The sequence below is a fragment of the Fistularia commersonii genome, chromosome 27, assembly GCF_037954325.1.
Source record: "Fistularia commersonii isolate RoL2024-O1a breed Wild chromosome 27, RoL_Fcom_v1.0, whole genome shotgun sequence".
NCBI lineage: Eukaryota > Metazoa > Chordata > Actinopteri > Syngnathiformes > Fistulariidae > Fistularia > Fistularia commersonii.
The window spans coordinates 6,754,975-6,774,279 of NC_141310.1; the positions used below are offsets into that span (position 1 = coordinate 6,754,975).

A 19,305-nucleotide genomic window follows, 5' to 3' on the forward strand; every position below is an offset into this window, starting at 1 on the left:
CATTTTTGCCCGATTTTTTTTTTTTTTTTTTTTTTTAAATAATTAAATTGAGATCAATTCCATGCATGTTTCACGAGGGAAAAATAGGCATTTTTTGTCGGCATGCATTATAAATCCAAACAGAACAGGATATTCCTGTGTTTTCTGTTAGTTTGTAGGGTGTCGTGGCTGAGCGGCAGGGAAGTTCAGTGCCGAGTGTCAGTACGCATGAATAGACCTCATTAAGTCCTTCTTCACCCTCCGCTGGCTTCGGGTCTACAGGAGCAATAGCCATTACATAACGGTACTGACACTGGCTCTGAGAGGGGCTGACAGCGGCGTGCACGCAGCTGCACAGCTGCGCAACGTCGACAGGATCAGCCTAGCTCAACCCTCCGCTGCAGAGCAGCAGATTCTGAGTTAATGTAGCGGGAAGAACAAATTCTTCACTCAGGTCACATTTGTAGGTGAACCTTGTATTTGCAGAGGGAAGAATCACCTCAACCTTTTTAAGATGAGACAACTTGTAGTTATAAATTGGTTGCATTTAGTAAAGTGAACTATGGGAAGTTTCCAAATTAATAATCCTGTCATTACAGTGTATTACACTATCAGTTTCTTACCTGAGGCAGAAATGGCAGAAATGATGATGAACTTCTTCAGATTCTATGAACCCTGTCTGGGTTCATGCTGCAGCTTATCAGCATTCTTTCGTCTTAAGGGTAAAAGATACATACGTATATAGTATCTGCACCAAAAAATGCAGGAGCTATAATGATGTCTATTTGCAAAAATGTTTTCGTCCGAAATTTTTCCTTATGACTCAAAGTTCAGTGAAAATTCAACAGTGTAATAGATTCGACCCAATTCCTTGCTGTGGTGTGTCCCCGATCAGGTTAGGCTGATGGAATCAAGAAGAAAAACCTGTGTTGGATTAAAGAAAACACATAAAACATCTTAAAGGGTAAATATTTCATTTTTAATAAACTGACTGCTGAGTAGACGCATATTTTTGATTGCATTTTAGGATGGTTTTGCTCTAGAATTAATTTTTTATAGCTAGCCAATGAAATATATAAAAGTAACTGAATAGTTTACCAACAATGATACACACACACACACACACACACCTGGACACTCATTTTTACCAGGACACTGCTTTTGAGTTCCCCACTGGATGGAAAGCCTGACACTGACCATAACCAGTTCATATCTTACCCTAATCCAAATCAGGACCTTAGAAACGAAATTTTCGCTAAAAGAATATTTCCAGTGTTTAATTCGGAAATGAAACAAATGCAGTTTTCCTGATTAGACTTTTTGATGCCTGCCTCTGACTGTCTGCCTATCTTCCCAGTGATGTCACAGTTTCGCCGAAGGCCCTGGTGTATTTCTCTTCTTACGTATTCTCACAATTTTGCGTCACACACAATGGTTTGCGTTCCTCTCTGTGTGTTTGTTTCCACATGCAGCTTTCATATATGAATAAATCATATCTCCCATAGGATCGTCCTATATCAAGTCATAGTAAGCTGGAAAAGCGGAAGACCGAAATAGCAGGAGAAAATGGAAAGAGTGCACGTGGAACAGGTAGGGCATGTGAAATTAGGTATTAAATAAATTCCCACTAAGGCAGAGGAGGAAGTAGTTTTGGGGCAGATGGGAAAAATAGACTGAGGGGAATAAACACATATGGAGGGAGAAAGAATGGGGAGACAGAGTGACATGTGCACAGAGGATGAGTCTGAGAGGCCTGAGTCCCACTTGACTCAGTCATGGGAATGATTTGATTATTACCACATGAACAGCTGTCTTACGTAACACACGCTCACACACACATATACACACGCACACCTAAATAATAACGAGGGGTCTGTATTCTGGCCCAAAATCTACTCAGAGCAAAGCTGGCCTGCGGCAGGAGAGAGACAGCAAGCAAACCCCTGGGAAAACTCAAACAGGTTCTGCTGGGAATCCTCCTTTTTTTTTGTTTTTGTTTGTTGTTTAAACCCTATTATAACACATTCATTTAACAGCACAGAGAAATTGTATTTTGTTCAGCCGCCGAAGTCTGAGTGCAGGTCAAGGCCTCGCAGGATGGCTCTCCCTGCGTGACTCAGATATCCGATAGCCATTTAGCCAGGCAGACTAAGTGGCAGAGTGTTCTTTGGTGCTTTTGGGTTCTTGCTGAGATCTTGTTTGTTGTAGACCTGAGACTATTCTCTTTTTCAGCTGATATGCCAGTTGGCACTGAAAGGTTTCACTGTTGCCTGGGCAAGTCATCTCTGTTTCCTCGCTTTGTGCTGAGATTAACTTTGTTTCAATGAGCATACGCATCTATCTATCTATCTATCTATCTATCTATCTATCTATCTATCTATCTATCTATCTATCTATCTATCTATCTATCTATCTATCTATCTATCTATCTATCTATCTATCTATCTATCTATCTATCTATCTATCTATCTATCTATCTATCTATCTATCTATCTATCTATCTATCTATCTATCTATCTATCTATCTATCTATCTATCTATCTATCTATCTATCTATCTATCTATCTATCTATCTATCTATCAAGCTGTATATAATTCGGCCTTTTCCAAATTTATGGCAAATTTTGTACTTGAACAATTTCTTTGCCCTTCAGAAATGTTGATGAAAAGTACCAATCAAACAGTTATTTGATTAAATTACCTAAATAACCAATTTCCCACTCTCTTAATTATGTATGAATCTGAGAACATCTTTTTTTTTTATATGCGTAGAGGTGGATGAACACAGGAGGTAGGGAGAAAAACAATCAAGCAATAATTAACGGAGGACTTATTAATATTTGAAATACAAACAAACTGATAAGGGACAAGCTAAATTAATTTGCAGTCTTGAATACAAAACAATATACATGCAACATGGGAGAGGTGACCAATACAAAGGCACAATTCATTATCAAAATGAACAGGAGACCAAACAGAGACAGGAAATCACAAAACACCAGATAACGGTCCGTAAAAACAAAGGACTCAAATGCATAACATAACCTAGCATGGAGGAACAGATGCATAATAAAATGGATTAAATAAATGTATTAGAATAAATATAAAGTGAATAAGAAATGAAAAGTACACTATCAGAGTTAAAGTCCACTTCTAAGAAGCCCTGCTTCGACTTTGACTGCTTCTACCATGACAAAGCTGGCAGTAGTTCATCTTCCGCCGATGAACTTGACGTGAAGCCAGGCTGCCCTCAATGACCTAAAGGTGACCTCTGACATAAATAATGAAAGTAAATATCAGAGAGAACAAAGATGGCTCTGCGGTGCAGACGCAGATTGTATCTGAAATGTACGTCTCCTTCCCCTTGATGATTCAGAAAAGGCTTGTAAAATGTGAGGATCTTGAGTTGAGGAGCGAAGGATATGGTTCATTTTTCCTTCTAGAAATAATCATGATGAAATTTTTGCACCTTCATCGTTTGCTCTCGCGGGGTGAAAGAGGGACACTTTCTTTTGTTGTTGCTCCTTGAATCCAACACAGTGCATTTTTTGAATTTATATTTATTTTTGCAAGAAGCATGACTTTATGGTCGTTCTGCACATCCTGGGAGAATTTCTCGTGTGTAAACGTGTTTTGAGCTTCAAAAACCTGATGCAGCCACAAGCCGCAACCCTTTTGCCTCAAACTATTTTCATTATTTTCAAAAATTTCAACGCTTCAAATGTAACAAATGTTCATCTCTCAGTGTTTCTCTTGTACTTTATTTGGAAGAAAGGAACAAATTCCCATCAGGTAGAGCAAGGGTCTGCTGTGTTTGCTCCAAACCCCTCCTCAATCTATCTGGTTTGGTTGAATTTGCCAGGACAACAAATCCCCCACCCCCTCCGACTAAGCATTCGGGGTCAGTTGAGTATGCGAGCCTCTCCATCACGAGCAGGTATGCAGCCCAGGAGAGCATATTTGAGACATATTTCAGCTTTATTAGTTCCAGCTCTGCAGTCAGATACAGCTGAATGCAATGTCCCTTTGTAGGACTCGTGTCCCGAATTGTGTTTCTGTTCTGCTTCTCCCTCAAAATGATGTAGGTGACGTACCTCTGAGTCAATGTTTGAAGAAAAAAAAAAGATACGGTAATGTCTTTAACATATCAAGACACCATACTTTTTTTCTCCCACTTTTTTTTTTTCAGGTCAGATGATCAGAAGAGAATTATTATTCCAGCCCAGTCCTCCATCAGGGGCCCAGAGAACAATCAGGGACGGATGCTCTGTGATTTTCTTGGTCCAATAAAGATCAGCTCAGTGAAAAAAAAAAAAAAAGACTCAAATGTGCTGAGATCTCATATTGACTGAAGCAAATTCCGTAGTCCAATTCCTTTGAGTAAAATCAAAGGCTGTAAAAACACTAAATCTCTATTACACCCGAAAAGACACCTGCTCCCATTTGTTGAGTCAGTTATTGACAGGGGTTAATGGATATAAAGGGGGCAGCGCAGACCCACAGCCATTAGTAAAGTAATAGACAAGGATGGAAAATATTTGTTTCTGTACGTAATAAATAAACCTCTCCAGTAGTTTGACTTTTGCCCAATACAATTCTTCTGCTTTCATCCCGACCAATCATTGGAGGCAAAAACTGCTTGGTGGTCCGATGGGTTGCCGGAGTGCAGATATGAACCATTAAAACACACACACACACACACACACACACACACACAATGCATTACAAACTGCATCAGAGAATGAAAATTTGATATCCAAAGCATTTTTCTCCCCAAATATCTTGATTGACTCATAAAATACATTGATTTATGTCTTTCTTTTGCCTCAGGTTCATTTCAAACCGTATGAAAATTACTTGCTCTCTTTGTTGTTTAGAATGTTTGGAATGTTTAGAATATTATTTTGACTTCTCAGCCAAATATTTTATCTACAACAGGCCATTATGGTATGAAACATTGTGCTGACAATAATACCCCCTCCCAAATTCTCAAGTCTTGATCTTCCGGTTCTTTGCTTTTTTTTTCACAGGTCAGGAGCTGCGGCTCTGGAAAACTCTTTCAGCTCCTGAAATGCAGCTTTTCTGTCAGCACAGAAATAACCTGCCAACATGACAGGTTGCTGATAAAATTTTCATAAAGCTTATCTGATATTAACTTATTTTTAGATGGTGGTTGATTTAGGTCTAAAACAGCTCGCCTGCATCCATGCAAAAAAGACTGCACAAGCAACTCCTAATTTTTTCTTTTTTTTTTTTTCTTTTCTTTTTTTTAAACAGAACATCACCTGCAGCATCTGGTAATCGCCCGTCTGTGTGTGAACATGCAGGAAGGTGAATTCCCCCGCTGAACAAATTCTCCATTATCCCCATAATGCTTTGAGCCACTGCCACCATTCGCTGCTTTTGTCCTCTTCCTAACAAAAAGATTTATTGCACGTGGATTCCATTTCACATGATAAATTGTAAAATACAATCCAAAGGTTGTGTATTTGCACCGGCGTGGGAGGCTTGGACATGCAACCGCCTACTTTCCGTGTAAGAAATGCAAGTTTTCACATGTGCATCGTAAATATTCATCATATTTGCTTGTCTATCAGTGCATCTCCTACCTCAATCTGCTTCGGAAGACAACGGTGTGAATGCACTGAGTCTGTGTTTATCGTGCCCTTGTTAAAGTGTGTGTGAGGGAGAGCCACTGAGAGAAAGTGATTCAGACATTTGGCAGAGAGAGGAGGCAGATTTGGTCGACCTGTCTGGCTTTCTCATGTCACATTTGTGGCCCGTGGGCCCGACCTCTGCCTCCGCCTCAAAAACAACCTGGAGTATCTGTAATGGAAGATAAAAATACTGCTCTCCAGATATCAGTGGGACTGGCACGCGTCCTGTCGCTGCTACACTTGAGGAAACAGAAATGTTTATTTTTTCATGCATGTTTCTTCAAACTGCTGGGGGGACAGTGGGGAGGTGCGGTAGAACTGGACAATTTGATGGCCACAAGAGAACATCCAAGATTTACACTGATAATTACACTGTAAGAGTTATTTGTTTTATTTTTTCCCCTCTTGGAGGGAACGGCAAAGAGCAGAAAGAAGATAATAGGAGGGAGGGGAGGGGGAGGAGAGTATGGAGCACGAGAGGAGAGGAGAGGAGAGGAGAGGAGAGGAGAGGAGAGGAGAGGAGAGGAGAGGAGAGGACTACCGCGGAGCGATGTGGAGAGAGGAGAACCTGAGCAGAGCGGAGAGATGATGAGGGAGAGAAATTGGGGATGCGAGATTTGAGAGGAAAGAAGGTTTGAGGAAATATAAAGAACAAAAAAGAAGAAGAGAGGAGACGTCAAATGGGAATCAACAAAAATGTAAGTATCCCAGGGGGTTTGGAGTAAAGATGCTACTGTCGGTGGTTTGGTTTTTATCTTGATTCTGATGGAAAGTTTAACAGATTATGCCCCCCCCACCGACCCCCCCTTCTCCATCTCTCAGCCATATTGGCATGTCCTTGCTCTAATTCTCTCCATCCCTCAGGTTTCTAATTTTGTGTCTGTCTCTGCAGGTCATGTTAAATAGCAGAACAGATGAGGGAAAAGCCGCTGTCACATCATGTTAGCAGAGGCAGAGATATGCTCACTGTGTGATGTGCATGTGGAGGATTTGTGAAATGAGTGCCGGTGAACCAAAACACTAACAGACATCTCTTACTGTTACTGTGAGCATGTGTCATTTGATTTAAAAGAGAGGATGGGGAGTTGGATTTTTGCCAAAAAGGCACGTGGGCTGAGATTGCTGCCTACTCAACTTTTTTCCTTGTCTGGAATTGTTTTTTTACACTGTCGGCTCCTTTTAGTATTAACACGTGTTTAATATTCTGGGAAATATTCAGAGTGTCTCAGGAAACACTCACCTCTTGTGTTTGTACAGTGAAAATGAAGCTAAAGAAAGTACTGAGCACCAAACTGGAAACAAGATAAAAAGCTCTCCTGTCATTTTTCCAAAAAAAAAAAAAAAAACATTGACCAGCACATGGAAACATTAAAATAATAGTAATTTTTTTCTTTTAGTTTAAAAGTAAAAAAAAAATTGCATGTAGAGTTTCTAGGGTTTAGACCTTTGATTGTCTGAGATGGTAGACGGTTACAAATGTTTTGCACCTCAGCATCAAATGAGACCTAACCTGTTACCGGGCGAGCATATGGGAGCTGATTGGCTGATTTTCTTTCAAGCGGCTCCCTCTCTCTCTTCTTGTTGCGAGGCTAACCAGTTGTGGTCTGTCTAAAGCAAGAGTCCAGATTTCCTCCCTTTCACTGCAAAGACGTGTCTCAAACAGCAAACCTCCATGTGATGCTTTGGTCCCATTGGATGTTGGAAGGTAGCGATAGATCAGTGGAAGATGGGTAAGACCTGTAGTACATTCCAGTTGTGCTGGAAATGACAGGTTCCCAGTTGATAAAATGAAAGTTCCCCTTGATTTGGAATTCCAAGTCAGAGTCAAAATGATCCCATCAGGCCGGTGTGTCACAAACATCAATATTAAGTTATGGCTAGTGGTTTCCAGCACTTCTTTTTTATAGTTCTTTAAGAAACAAGTTTTCTATTTGATACTGCCCAACTGCTGTCTTTGAGCATGTTGGTTAATGGTATGTGTACGACTGTGTAATACATCCAGGATCCGTGATGTTTGACTTGTGAAACTGGAATACGCTTCGGTGCAATGGCACTCTCAGCTACAGCTACCGGGACACTGAAGTTTGGGATTTATAGAACTCTGTTGAATTGTGGCTTAATCAGTGAGCGCACATAAACATAAGAATGTTTATGCGTTCTTTTTACATCAGATTTATAAAGCTCCCCTGTCTGTTTATATCGGGCTTAATAAATCTCAATCGTTGTTTATCCTTTCATTGTTTCAGTGGAAAATGATTGACAGGGTAGTAGGAGTTAGCTGAGGTGACAACCTCTGTGGGGCGGGGTTGAGAAAGTGTCCGAGGGATGTGACAGGAAGACTCAATGTGGTTGGATCGCCAGATTGGATGCAAAAGAGTTAAAAAGAAAATCCTAAATTATCCTTGTAGACTGACAATGAAGAAGCACCAACTTTAGAATGTCAGATAACATTAACCTATAATGAAGAAAAGGGGACTCCCAACCCTTCTCCTGCAGTGCTTTCTGAGACGCGATCATGAGCTCTGTTTTATTACTGTTGGTTCTGGATGATGTCCGAGATTTTAAATGAAGCAGGAAGTTGATGAGGGACTGACTGGGGGGGGGGTTGGTTGGACTGTTGTTGGGATCAAGTTGTGTTTTCATTGATGGAAGATTTAACTAGATTGTTGCAGGCACTGACCAAAGGAGTTGGGTTCACAGAGATGTGAAGGGAAGGACCCTTTCCTGTTGAAAATCAACGATAGCGACAATGAAATAGCTGCACACGCAATGGTCAGAGAGGCAGTGAATGTCAGAGCACCCGGCCCAAACCCCCCTCGTTTTCTCTCACTAAATAAGCTGAATTTAAAATAAATAAACGGTCAAAGTGTTAACACGTCTGCCCCCTGATTTAAGTAATAAATTGAATCCCTCTGGGTGGAACTAATGCTGTACAAACAATTCTATAAATGTAATTTCAAAAGAGAAATACATTGTCTGTTAACCAGACGGATGGAGAAAAGGCCTGCATCAATGTCTCTCTTCCCTTTTTCTACTTACCGATTTCAAATTTCACACCTGCTCCTCTTGCGTCTTAGTCTCGTCAGCCTTGGGTGCGAGTGGGAATGCAGTGTCGAGGCAGAATGTTACATGTTACAGTGAAAAATAAAATGTCCAATTCTCATCGGTGTTTAAGTTAGTGTAGTTCAAGAGGTTGAGTCATGTAAATTGCAGGATTTCATAAATTTAAATCAGCTTTTGAAATTTATGGAAATACATTATTTATCACACATTCAGCGGGGAGTTGTGAGCAAGGGTTTGGCATCTTGACGTTGTCTTGTATCAGCTGTTTGTGCATCTAAATAATCTCATGCCATCATTGCATTAGCTGGCAGTGTTGCAGCCAAATTATAAACATTAGTGACCTTAAATATCATTGAGTGAGTCATGAAGGGCAGCAGTCCAAAGGCCTGTTGTCTTATTACATGTAATAACTTATCAATAGACAAGAAATCATTTGTGCTCTGCAAAATATGCCGCTCTCTGGCTGCAGGGCATGTTAAAGGGTTGGGTATAAACCCATGTTGGGTCTGTCACTATCATTGCACTACTTTACTATCATTGTGTGTACAAGTTTTTGCGGAGGGGAATGCCGAGATATGTATGCTTTTATCTTTTCAAGCACGTAACGTCTCAGCTGGCTGTCGCTCCTTCTTTTTTATACAACTGACGGCAAGTTGTGAAAAGCCTTCTGCAAGGCTCTGCACGATGGTGCACTGAGATGAGTTTCATGGGCAGCAGGAAAGAGGAGAGAGAGTGCAGGAGGTGGAAGAAATCAGAGAAATGGAAGGAGCGAGCAACTTACCGTGTGTGACCGTAAACAACCGTCATCAACAGTGTACGCAATGTGATGCTTCTTTGAGCTCAAGTTCATTTGAATTCGGATGAAGCGACAACTCGATGTCTCATTTATTACTGTCACATTTGTTGTTTGTGTTCCATTTTATGAATTTCAGAGTTCAGAATGTCACATCCTTGGAATTGACTATGCAAACTCCAATGCGTTGTTCTCTCATTTGACCAAGTCCACATGACAGATCAACATCTTTACAAACAGTAGCAGCCAGACTAATGTAAAAAAATGAAATCTGGGATAGCAAAGTGTGCTGTATATTAGGATGGAGTAGCGCTGCATGACTATCATCCCAGGTGCCCTTAAGTTTTAATGTTGGCTCATAAATGGCATAAATGGCTCATAAACCCAAACCCTGAGCAGCGGTTGCCTGTTCAAACAACCCTTTTACAAATTAATTTTGATCGATGGTCAGCGCGCTCTAAGTGTGAGAAAAGTCCTCCCCACACTTGTCTTTGTCAGCATCAACAAGTCCAGGCGTCTAGACTGACTTGGATTGCGGCAGTTGGATAATCTAATGAGGCGGCTGCAGGCAGGATGTCTCATGCTAACGTAATGATGTGGCGCTCTGCTGTGTGATGGTAAGAATACTGTTGAACTGATGTTTGTATTCAAACATAGATTCAAACACACACACACACACATGTGCACACACAATTCTTTTATCTTTATTTGATATGGAACTCATTACCGTACTGACACACAACAAATAAATTGATATAAGTCTCTGAAATAATGAAGTTAAGGAGCAAAGGACAATGAAATTTTTTTATACTTTACAAAGAGAAGCCTGAATGGTTAAATCCGAAAGGCAGAAGTGGAGCGGAAGAGAGAGAGAGAGAGGAGAAGGGCAGTCATGTCCTCCAGCGTTTACATGGAACATCACAAAATGACCCTGACAGTCAGGGAATTTGGAAAAGCTCTGAGGACACGTAGTATTGCTGTTGTGTTGCACCACAGTGTCATGGCTGGTTGTTTTTTTTTTTTTTTCTTTTTTTTTTTTTCCGCACTTACTATGCTGATGTATCACCTTTTTTTGACTGCTTGTTTATGTCTGTAATCTCACATACGCCCAAAGGGAGTTTTTTTTTTTTTTTTTTACCAATAGATAAAATCTGCATTTTACAACTACATGTTTACAGAAATGTGGATGAAAAAAATAAGGGCAGATTAGAGGAATGAGTCTGATGTAAAAATAAATAAATGAATTTAAAAAAGATGGTCAGCTCTTATACACCTTCTGTTTCACCGTATTTACAGCAGAAATCCTCTTCAGAAATTAGGCCATTTTGATCTGAGTGTATCATTCATTTTTCATCTGTTCCACTTTTAACTTCTGCCAACATTTACTGCTTCACAGCGCAACACACCTTTTAGCATTGTTTCACCCCTGTTCTGTTTTAAAGTCTTGAATTCTTCACGTCTCATTTTTAAATCATGGGCTGCTACTCGGGGAAATATACATTACATTGCACCTCAAGTGTCCATATGCAGGCTCCTTTTTAGTCATGTAGACACACAAAAAAAGAAAACATTGTAAGTAGAGGGTGCCAAACAGTATGAAGGGTTATTATTGTGCTATTACCATTTTCCAGTTTCTTAAGTTTTGTCTAAATTTGAAAATGCTTCAAATGGCCCATAGAAGAGATGCTGTTTGTGTTTTGTTTGAATAAGTGACGAGCATCAGGACACACATGTCCATAGGATATGTAAGTAACAACTATAGATATAAAACTGAATTTAAATGTTCATTGATTTTCATACTGCTTATCCACCAAAGGATGCTATGGCTGTTGTATTGTTGTTGTTTTTTGTTTTTTTTTATCAAAAATTGATCAAAAATGTGCCCTGCATAAAAAACAACATGTTATGAGACATGCTTCATCACATATGGAAAGAAGATCCTTATATTCTTGTAAATATCTGTTTTTGATCCTAAAATGCATAGAAACAGAGCACATGACACGTTCTCAAAACAAAGTAGAGAGAAAAGTTATATTTTGATATCAGGAATATTCAATTTCCCAAATGAGAATTTTGCATCTTAAAAATTAATGGATAGAAATAAGTGCTTTATCCATCCAGAACCAACCTAAGTAACCTCAAATGAAATCAAATGGAGCAGCTTCTCAGCCCTGGTTCTGATCTTGCAGTTGAACCAAATTAGCTTAATCAGAGACTGAATAAGTTGTATGAGAAAAAAAAAAGAATTGCAGTTTAGGGAAAAAAAACCAACTTCAAAATTCTCTCAAGTTCTGCTGATTCGGATTCAGAAGATTGTTTTGATGGTTTCTCAGCAGAATTTTTTTTTTGTTTCATTTCACATTTTGCAGTTGACCAAATCATTATATTTTAATACTCGATGTTTGTTACAAAAGCCAGTGCTCGCTGGGTCTCTGTTTGATCGTTTTTAAAAGTGGCTTGTATTACGTTTCTTCATGGAACTTGCTTTCAAATCAAAATCACATTAGACTTTTTCTTTCAAGTTCTATCTGCCTTTTCGGGACCTCGTTGACTCAGCGAATAAAATCAAAAAGAAGTGAGGAAAGAGAAGGCGCAACACTCAAGCCATGTCTCATTTTAAGATTATTTGACAGAACCTTTTTCTTCAAAGTGCTGTACAAGAAATGAACATCCAGCCGCAGAACAAGGAAAGACTCAAGATTGTATTATTGATTAGATTTAGTACCAAAGCACAAGGATACATTTCCAGAGCTCTGCACCTTCAGATAGTCTGAGCTTGTGGTGCATTCAGGGTCACCAACTTAACACAGAGCATTTACACAGAAGGAAAAACTCCAAGTGTGTGTGTGCAAGCCTGAGGAGCGAGCTACGTGTCTAGACAGTTTACAAGTATTTGTTCACTTCTCTACTCCGCATTTATCTTGACATGAAAATTACTGTTGCACAGTGTGCAAGGGTTGTGTATCATATCATAATAATAAGTATGAAACAGGTCCAGACTCCAGGATAATAATCCTGAAATTACTTCACACACGATTTTTTTTCCATTGACTAAAACACTAGATATAGGAGAGACATGTTTTCTATAATCTTCACAAGTGTCAACAACTCTGTGAATTACTTTCTCATAACTGTTATTTTATCTGGAATGTGTAGAAACTGTCGGCCGGTACTACCGAAGAGATATCCAAGAGCAATAAGTCTGTCACTTCAATATCAAAGACTGAATGAGAGCAAATTTATAGACTCATTTCCACTTTGCTGGATCTAGAAGATCTTTCTTTCTAACACTCAGAGGGAACGACTGCGATGCTGATCATAGTGCCATTTCCATTTTTCCAAAGAGCTATATTTGATTTTAAAACTATATAAAGGCTTAAAACCTTATTTAAGACATTTGAATAGGGAATGGAGCAACATCTCATCGATATTTGTCATCACCTCTGCAATACCTGTATCATTTTCTGGCTCCAATATCTGAATTGGTGTTTAACATGTTGTTCATGTTGTATATTCTAGAGCTTACTGAATACCTCGGAGACAAAGATTCTCTTTTTCCTGAATATTTGTCTCAAGCTTGTAACAGGAGGTGATTGTGAGACTTAAGTTGGATAAAATAAAAAGACAGACAGTCAACATATGAACTGGATCAATGGTTGCATTTAAACTCACACATATCAAAGTTAAAAACCAACAACACATGCATACAGACTGCAGACACAGCTCCCTCTCTGCTCAGTAATAGCCCTTTAATGCATGACCTCCTCTAATAATTACTCTCAGACAACATGAACATTTATTCGTCCCAAAATAATGTTCATGTTCTATTGGTTTGAATTTGTGTTCATGGTCTATCTCTCTCCATCTCTCTCTCTTTCCCTCTCCCTCTGTGTGTGTGTGTGTGTGTGTGTGTGTGTGTGTGTGTGTGTGTGTATGTGGTGTATTTTGGATGATATTTATGTATTGTACTTTCTGTGGACTCACATGAGGAATGTTTATTACAATTCTCCATTGAATGCATCATTTATATGACCTGACACGAAAATATAAAATTCATTTATTCAAAATCGTCTTCTAGATCAATCATCCCCTTCATTTCCCAGCTAAACTCAAGAGCAGTGCTGGTCAACTGTTGCCACCTGGTGGTTAAACATTTCTTGATACCTGAATGATGGGAAAATGTCTGTTGGACAAATGTAAATACTTTGAATGTAAACTGTATAATTTGTTATAATAACACCCACATCTTTTTCTGTTTACTACCTTTGTGGTGTAAACGTAGTGAACGATCACTGATGGTTTTCCTCTTCGCCCTATGTCATATTACCAAGATAGAATATTCAACTCTGCATCACAGTGTTAAAAACTTCTTTGATACACATTGTTGTTATTGGATGCCATATGGGAACTGTGTCGTTACCATTGTGATAGTAAGAAAGATCAATAATAATAAAGAAAATAATTAGAATTTGAATGTGAACTCCTATTCAACATCAAACTCATGAGTCCTCAACCGTGCCGCTTAATTAAATTAAACAACGATAATTCTGATGTCACTATAATTCATCTGTAACTTGTGGACATCTATTTAACAATGTCTAAAAACTGGCAGGAATTTGCACAAAATTAAACTTCTGAAAACAAGGGACGATGCTTAATACTAATTCTGTATTCTTATATTCCTGGTACATATTAGATGCAACAATTATTATCAGAACACACCCCTAAACAATGTAGGAACTTTTTTCTTCTGTCCTCTCCAAAGGATTTATAATGCATATAAGCATGTTCTGAAAATAAAACATCACAATTTAATGGATATACGCAGCAATAAAACCATATTTTGTTGGATATCTGAATAATTTGTTTTCTTCAATGTTGTCCCTCGTAATCTATCTCCCGACATGTCCCATTGTCTGTTTTCTCACTGTGTTTATCTCTGTCTTTTTTCTCTCACTTTCCCTTGATACAGCCTCCCACCCATCCCTCCTCTGACCCCAAATCGCCCAGCAGTTGAAAAAAAAAAAACAAACAGTTCATCTCAGTGTGAAATCATGACCTCCCCAACAACCGGGAGCCCGAACATGGAGGTGATGGTGGTTTCCCAGGAGATGGCATTACTTAGCAACTTACTGGCAGCTTACACATTCATTGCAGGTAGGTCATTTCAGAGATTCAGCAATTTCTGACTGCGTGTGTACATGTGTGTGTGTGTGTGTGTGTGTGAGTGCGTGTGTGAGTGCTCACAGGTGTTAAAATATGTCTGTATGTGTATTTTACCATTTTTCTTATCAATAAATGTTGCCATAATTTATTTTAAAAAAAATCACGAAAAAACACCTGAAAATTGACAGCAAAAAAATTAGTCTTTTTTCCATTTCTTCATTTTGGTCAATTCAAATTCAATACAGTGAATTATTATTCAAGCTCATTTTCATTTTTTTCTCAGTACACTTAAATTTGTTTCAAATAGGAAAAAAATGACTGAATACACCCAGAAATCTCCTTAAAAGGCTTCAAGATATCACTTAAGAGGAAGCAACTGTGAATCAGATTTTTTTAATTAATTCTAAAACAGCTAAAATCCAACTTAATGTGTGTGTCTGTATGTACATGCATGCAAATGTGTTCCACACTTGTATGCTTCAGCCATCTCTGGGATGACTGTGGTCAAAGAGTTTCTGCCCTGATACTTTTGGAAGTTCTAAAAGTTTGGAACTCTGCTATGTGAGCGGAGTGAGTGAACCACGAATCAATACAGCTGTCCAAACCTCCTCAAGGTTTATATAAGTAAAAGCCACAAAGTTACTCCTTTATTTTAAAGGCGATGAAAAATCAAGACAGGGTCTCCTGAAAGAAAGCAGACAAGAGAAGAGCGGAATGTGAAAACACGAGAGGTCAAGGATGGCAGAATGTGTTATAAAGACAAATCAAAGTCTCACACACTCCAAATATATTTTATGTTTTGTTGAAAACACCCCATCACTGTGTCTGTGTTATCTTCTTCCCCTCTCAGATCAACCCGAGAGAACGGCACTGGTATTTCTGAGCGGTGTTTGCGTCGGCCTTCTCATCACACTTTGCGCCATCGTCTTCCAAATACACTGTCGAGCGGACTGCCGCTACGGCAACAGTAACCATCCACATCACCGCCACAGGAATAGGCACCACCGACACCAGCACGGCTGTCAGCACCATCAACCCGCTGACAGTAATCCTGACAGCATGGCCGTGGTGACATCTGCAGACAGTGGGCCTGCCGGGGGGAACGAAACAGATGACTGGGATGAGACTGCTGACCTGTCGTCGCGGAGACGCAGGCGCTTTGAGAGAGCTCTGCTGAATGCCAGCATGTTCACATCTGCAGAGGGTATTTAACTTTCGTAAGCACATGCAAACACTCGTGACGTATAATCCTGCAGGTTTACGCTGACAAGAACCTCAGCTTTAAATAACTTTGAGACCTTTAAAATCTGCAAAGTCCCCCAAAAAATGTACAAAAACTGAAAATGAAAAAGTGAAATTGAAAGAAAAAAGAAAGTATGATAACAATGTAAAGAAATTCCAGCACACGTGTATCAAAACTTGCTAAATCAACAATAATACAACAAATGCTGACTGTCATTGCACAGATAGAGTAAGATTCTCCCAAAAACAAAACAAATATATCCATCCATCCATCTTCTACCAAGTAGCCTGCACTCAGGGTCGCGGGGGATGTTGATATCTAACCCAGCTGTCCCAGCAAGAAGCGGGGTTCAACCTGGACATGTTTGTCAATTCTAGTGCAGATTTAACAATATTGATTTTTTATTCTCCATTTCAAATTGGGAGCTTGAAGATCATCCTTAAACCTTTGAGTTCTTCCTTTGACCAAAAATCTCAGACACACTTTATGCAAGATAGATCCTCCCAGCAGGGGGGAGGAATTTGAAGTCAATGTGACGGGGCAGTCTATGAGGCTATTTTAACTGTTTTCTATTTCTGTGTGTGTCATCAGAGTTGGATCGAGCCCAAAGGCTAGAGGAACGGGAGAGGATTCTCAGAGAGATCTGGATGAACGGCCAACCTGACATCAGTACGGTCACCCAGAGTCTGAACCGATATTACTGACGAACAGAGAGAGGAAGAGACAGGGGGAGATTGTTCGATGTGGAAGATGTCAACGTGGAGAAATAAACGATGAAATGCAAAAGACTTGATGGGAATCGAAAGAACTGTCCACTCACTGGTTCAGGGTATTGACTGACAGGTTGCTCTGACCAGAGATCAAATTATCATTGACAGCTGCCAGGAGTGGCTGCTTAATTTTGGAACATGTGCATTCTTTTTGTATACAACAAACAAGAGAAGACTTACAGAATCCTGAACTCCTTAACCCATACTGACAAGACAGACCTTGTTTTTTTTTTTGTCCCGGAGGGGAATTTGCCTTGAAAATTACAATGTTTGTAGTACAAATAACAACAATTATTTATTCAACAATGGCACATGATCCTTTTCGGTCAGGACACAATTGACATTAATGTGACAACTGCAACCAACGCCAAGAGAAAAAACAGACATACTTTTCATCCCAAATGGAATCAAAAACTTTTATTTCAGTGTGTATATATATATATATATAAAGTAAATTTGCCAGTCAAGAAGTGGTCTGATCCTCAACTCTATGACTGGAAACTGGCTTATTGGAAACACTGTGTTGTTTCAAGCAGACAATCAATGCAGAAGATATAGAAAAGTATTGGAGTCTATTGCAAATGGAAAATAATTTCAGGTATGCTAAAAAAAACAGAAAAAAACAGCAGGAATAAATGTTTTGGAAATTATATGTGCACCTGAGTGGAAAGGCAAGATGACAGAGCAGCTGAAAGACGTAAATTCAACAGAGATTATCGTGAATAACAGACAGGAAGTCAAGACATTGGTTAATGTAACAATAATACCTATGGGGACTGGCAAGATAATTATAATAATATATGATTTTAGCAATTATATACATATCATAAAAATAATAATATATTGTAGTTAATAGGCTTAAGGGGCATGGAATTGAGATGAGAGTTGGTTTCATGGGAGTAAAATTTCAGGGTATGGGGTTTGAAACAAGGTCTTTGTCAGATGTTGCGATGATCCAGTGAATTTGGACCTGCAGTGGCAGGTTCGAACATTATTTTCAATGGATTCTTGACTTGTGAGCGAGGAGCTCCATGTCTCTTTTACTTGTAACCTAAGATGAGCTTACTGGGCGAAAAAAAAAAAAAGAAGAAAAGCTTTGAATTGTCAGAGATGAGAGCAGGAGAATATTTATGGATGAGGCAAAAAGCTGAGACCCTTTTCAACACATCATCAACGTTTTAAACAGTAGCTCCTGATCAGTAAGCCCTCAACACTGCTGTGGGCTTTGACACACTGTCACGACAGAGAAATCTATTCAAAGAATGAGCTGGTGAATAAAAAGGTATTTTCGCCTCTTGTTATTATATACAATAACATATCAAAATCGGATTTCATCCTATTTTTCCACAGTATCGTCAAATTCAGGTAATTCGTTTATCCAGTAGTGCGGTTCTCCTCCAGAAGAGGTCATCCAATGTTTATCAATTTCTTTTTAAAAAAGCCATTTGAGGCTGCACTAAATGGTGCTTTGGAAGGGCATGCAGATTGAACATGGATAGACATACACGTTGAAATAATGTTGCTTTTTTATCTAAGCCTCCAAGAAAAACCCACCAAAGGGAACTAAGAAGAAAGAAAAGAAAAAGTGACATGGGATCAGATGGCTGCATGCCAAGATGGACTAAAAAAATGGTGCTTTTACAGATCAAGCTTAAGATACCAAAACAATCCTGAAAGGAAGCCAATCACCGATGGGACATCTAGAATTAAACATCAAGGCTGTTGGTTCCATCCAAGCACCTAGAAGAGATGAGACACTTTCATTCCAGGATTTTATGAAACTTATTTTCTGTACACATGGCATTATCAAATAAAATCCATGATTACATTTGGGTATTCTTGGTTCTGTTGACTTTCCTCCTCTACCACCGGAGCCATTATATCCTGTGCTTTTTTTCTTTTATCGATGGCCTCATGATGGGATTAAGCATTTTGCCGCTAATGTGATTTTTTTTTCAATTTTCTTTTTTTTTTATGGAACATGTCATGACCCATTATTTGACATATCTGCATTGGAGAATACTTTTATTAATGGCTCGGGTAGCGATATCTTCACAGATGGAGAATCCCAGACCCATAATATGGTTGAGATGACCATTACCAGCAGTAAAAACCTCCACGAAAGGGTGTATTTTGACTGTTATGACTGAAATAGATCTTATATTGTCTGAAATGCCTGGAAATGGCTGGTGGTCAAACAACACAAGCCTCAAAGTTGTGGTCTAATCTACTGAGATGATTCCGATGAGGGTGAACTGCGCTTACAGATCACTAGACTGACCTGTTTCTAATATTCTTATTCAATTACCCTAATAATGACAGAAAATAAACTTGTCTAGAAATGATGGTTTTAAGCCTAATAAAAAGGGAACATGATGAAAGACACTCCAGTCTCCATCACTGGTATCATGTCACTGGAAAAAAATATGTTTGAAACCCACTCCAACGTACAGGGGTGAATTTAGGAGGGGTGAGGGTGACCTTTAAGGAACTGCTGCAATCATCATAAAGTATTTTTGTCACCTAAATAAGATCTGCTTCTTGATAGAAAACCCTGCCTCCATTATGTATAAATGAAAAGTACAGCCATTCTTGCAGCTCAGTAGGAGCAGTTACAATATAATTAATATAGTG

The 19,305-nt window shown here is 39.1% G+C and overlaps 1 protein-coding gene across 1 annotated transcript; it reads left to right on the forward strand.

Moving 5' to 3' along the window:
* Positions 1-5,658: 5,658 nt before the first annotated feature.
* On the forward strand, positions 5,659-18,503 carry eva1ab (eva-1 homolog A, regulator of programmed cell death b). The gene is made up of 4 exons (XM_086174968.1): positions 5,659-6,334; positions 14,465-14,649; positions 15,509-15,862; positions 16,493-18,503. Exons 2-4 carry the CDS (start codon positions 14,547-14,549, stop codon positions 16,603-16,605), a joined length of 570 nt encoding a protein of 189 aa, XP_086031094.1. The 5' UTR covers positions 5,659-6,334; positions 14,465-14,546; the 3' UTR covers positions 16,606-18,503.
* Positions 18,504-19,305: the final 802 nt, after the last annotated feature.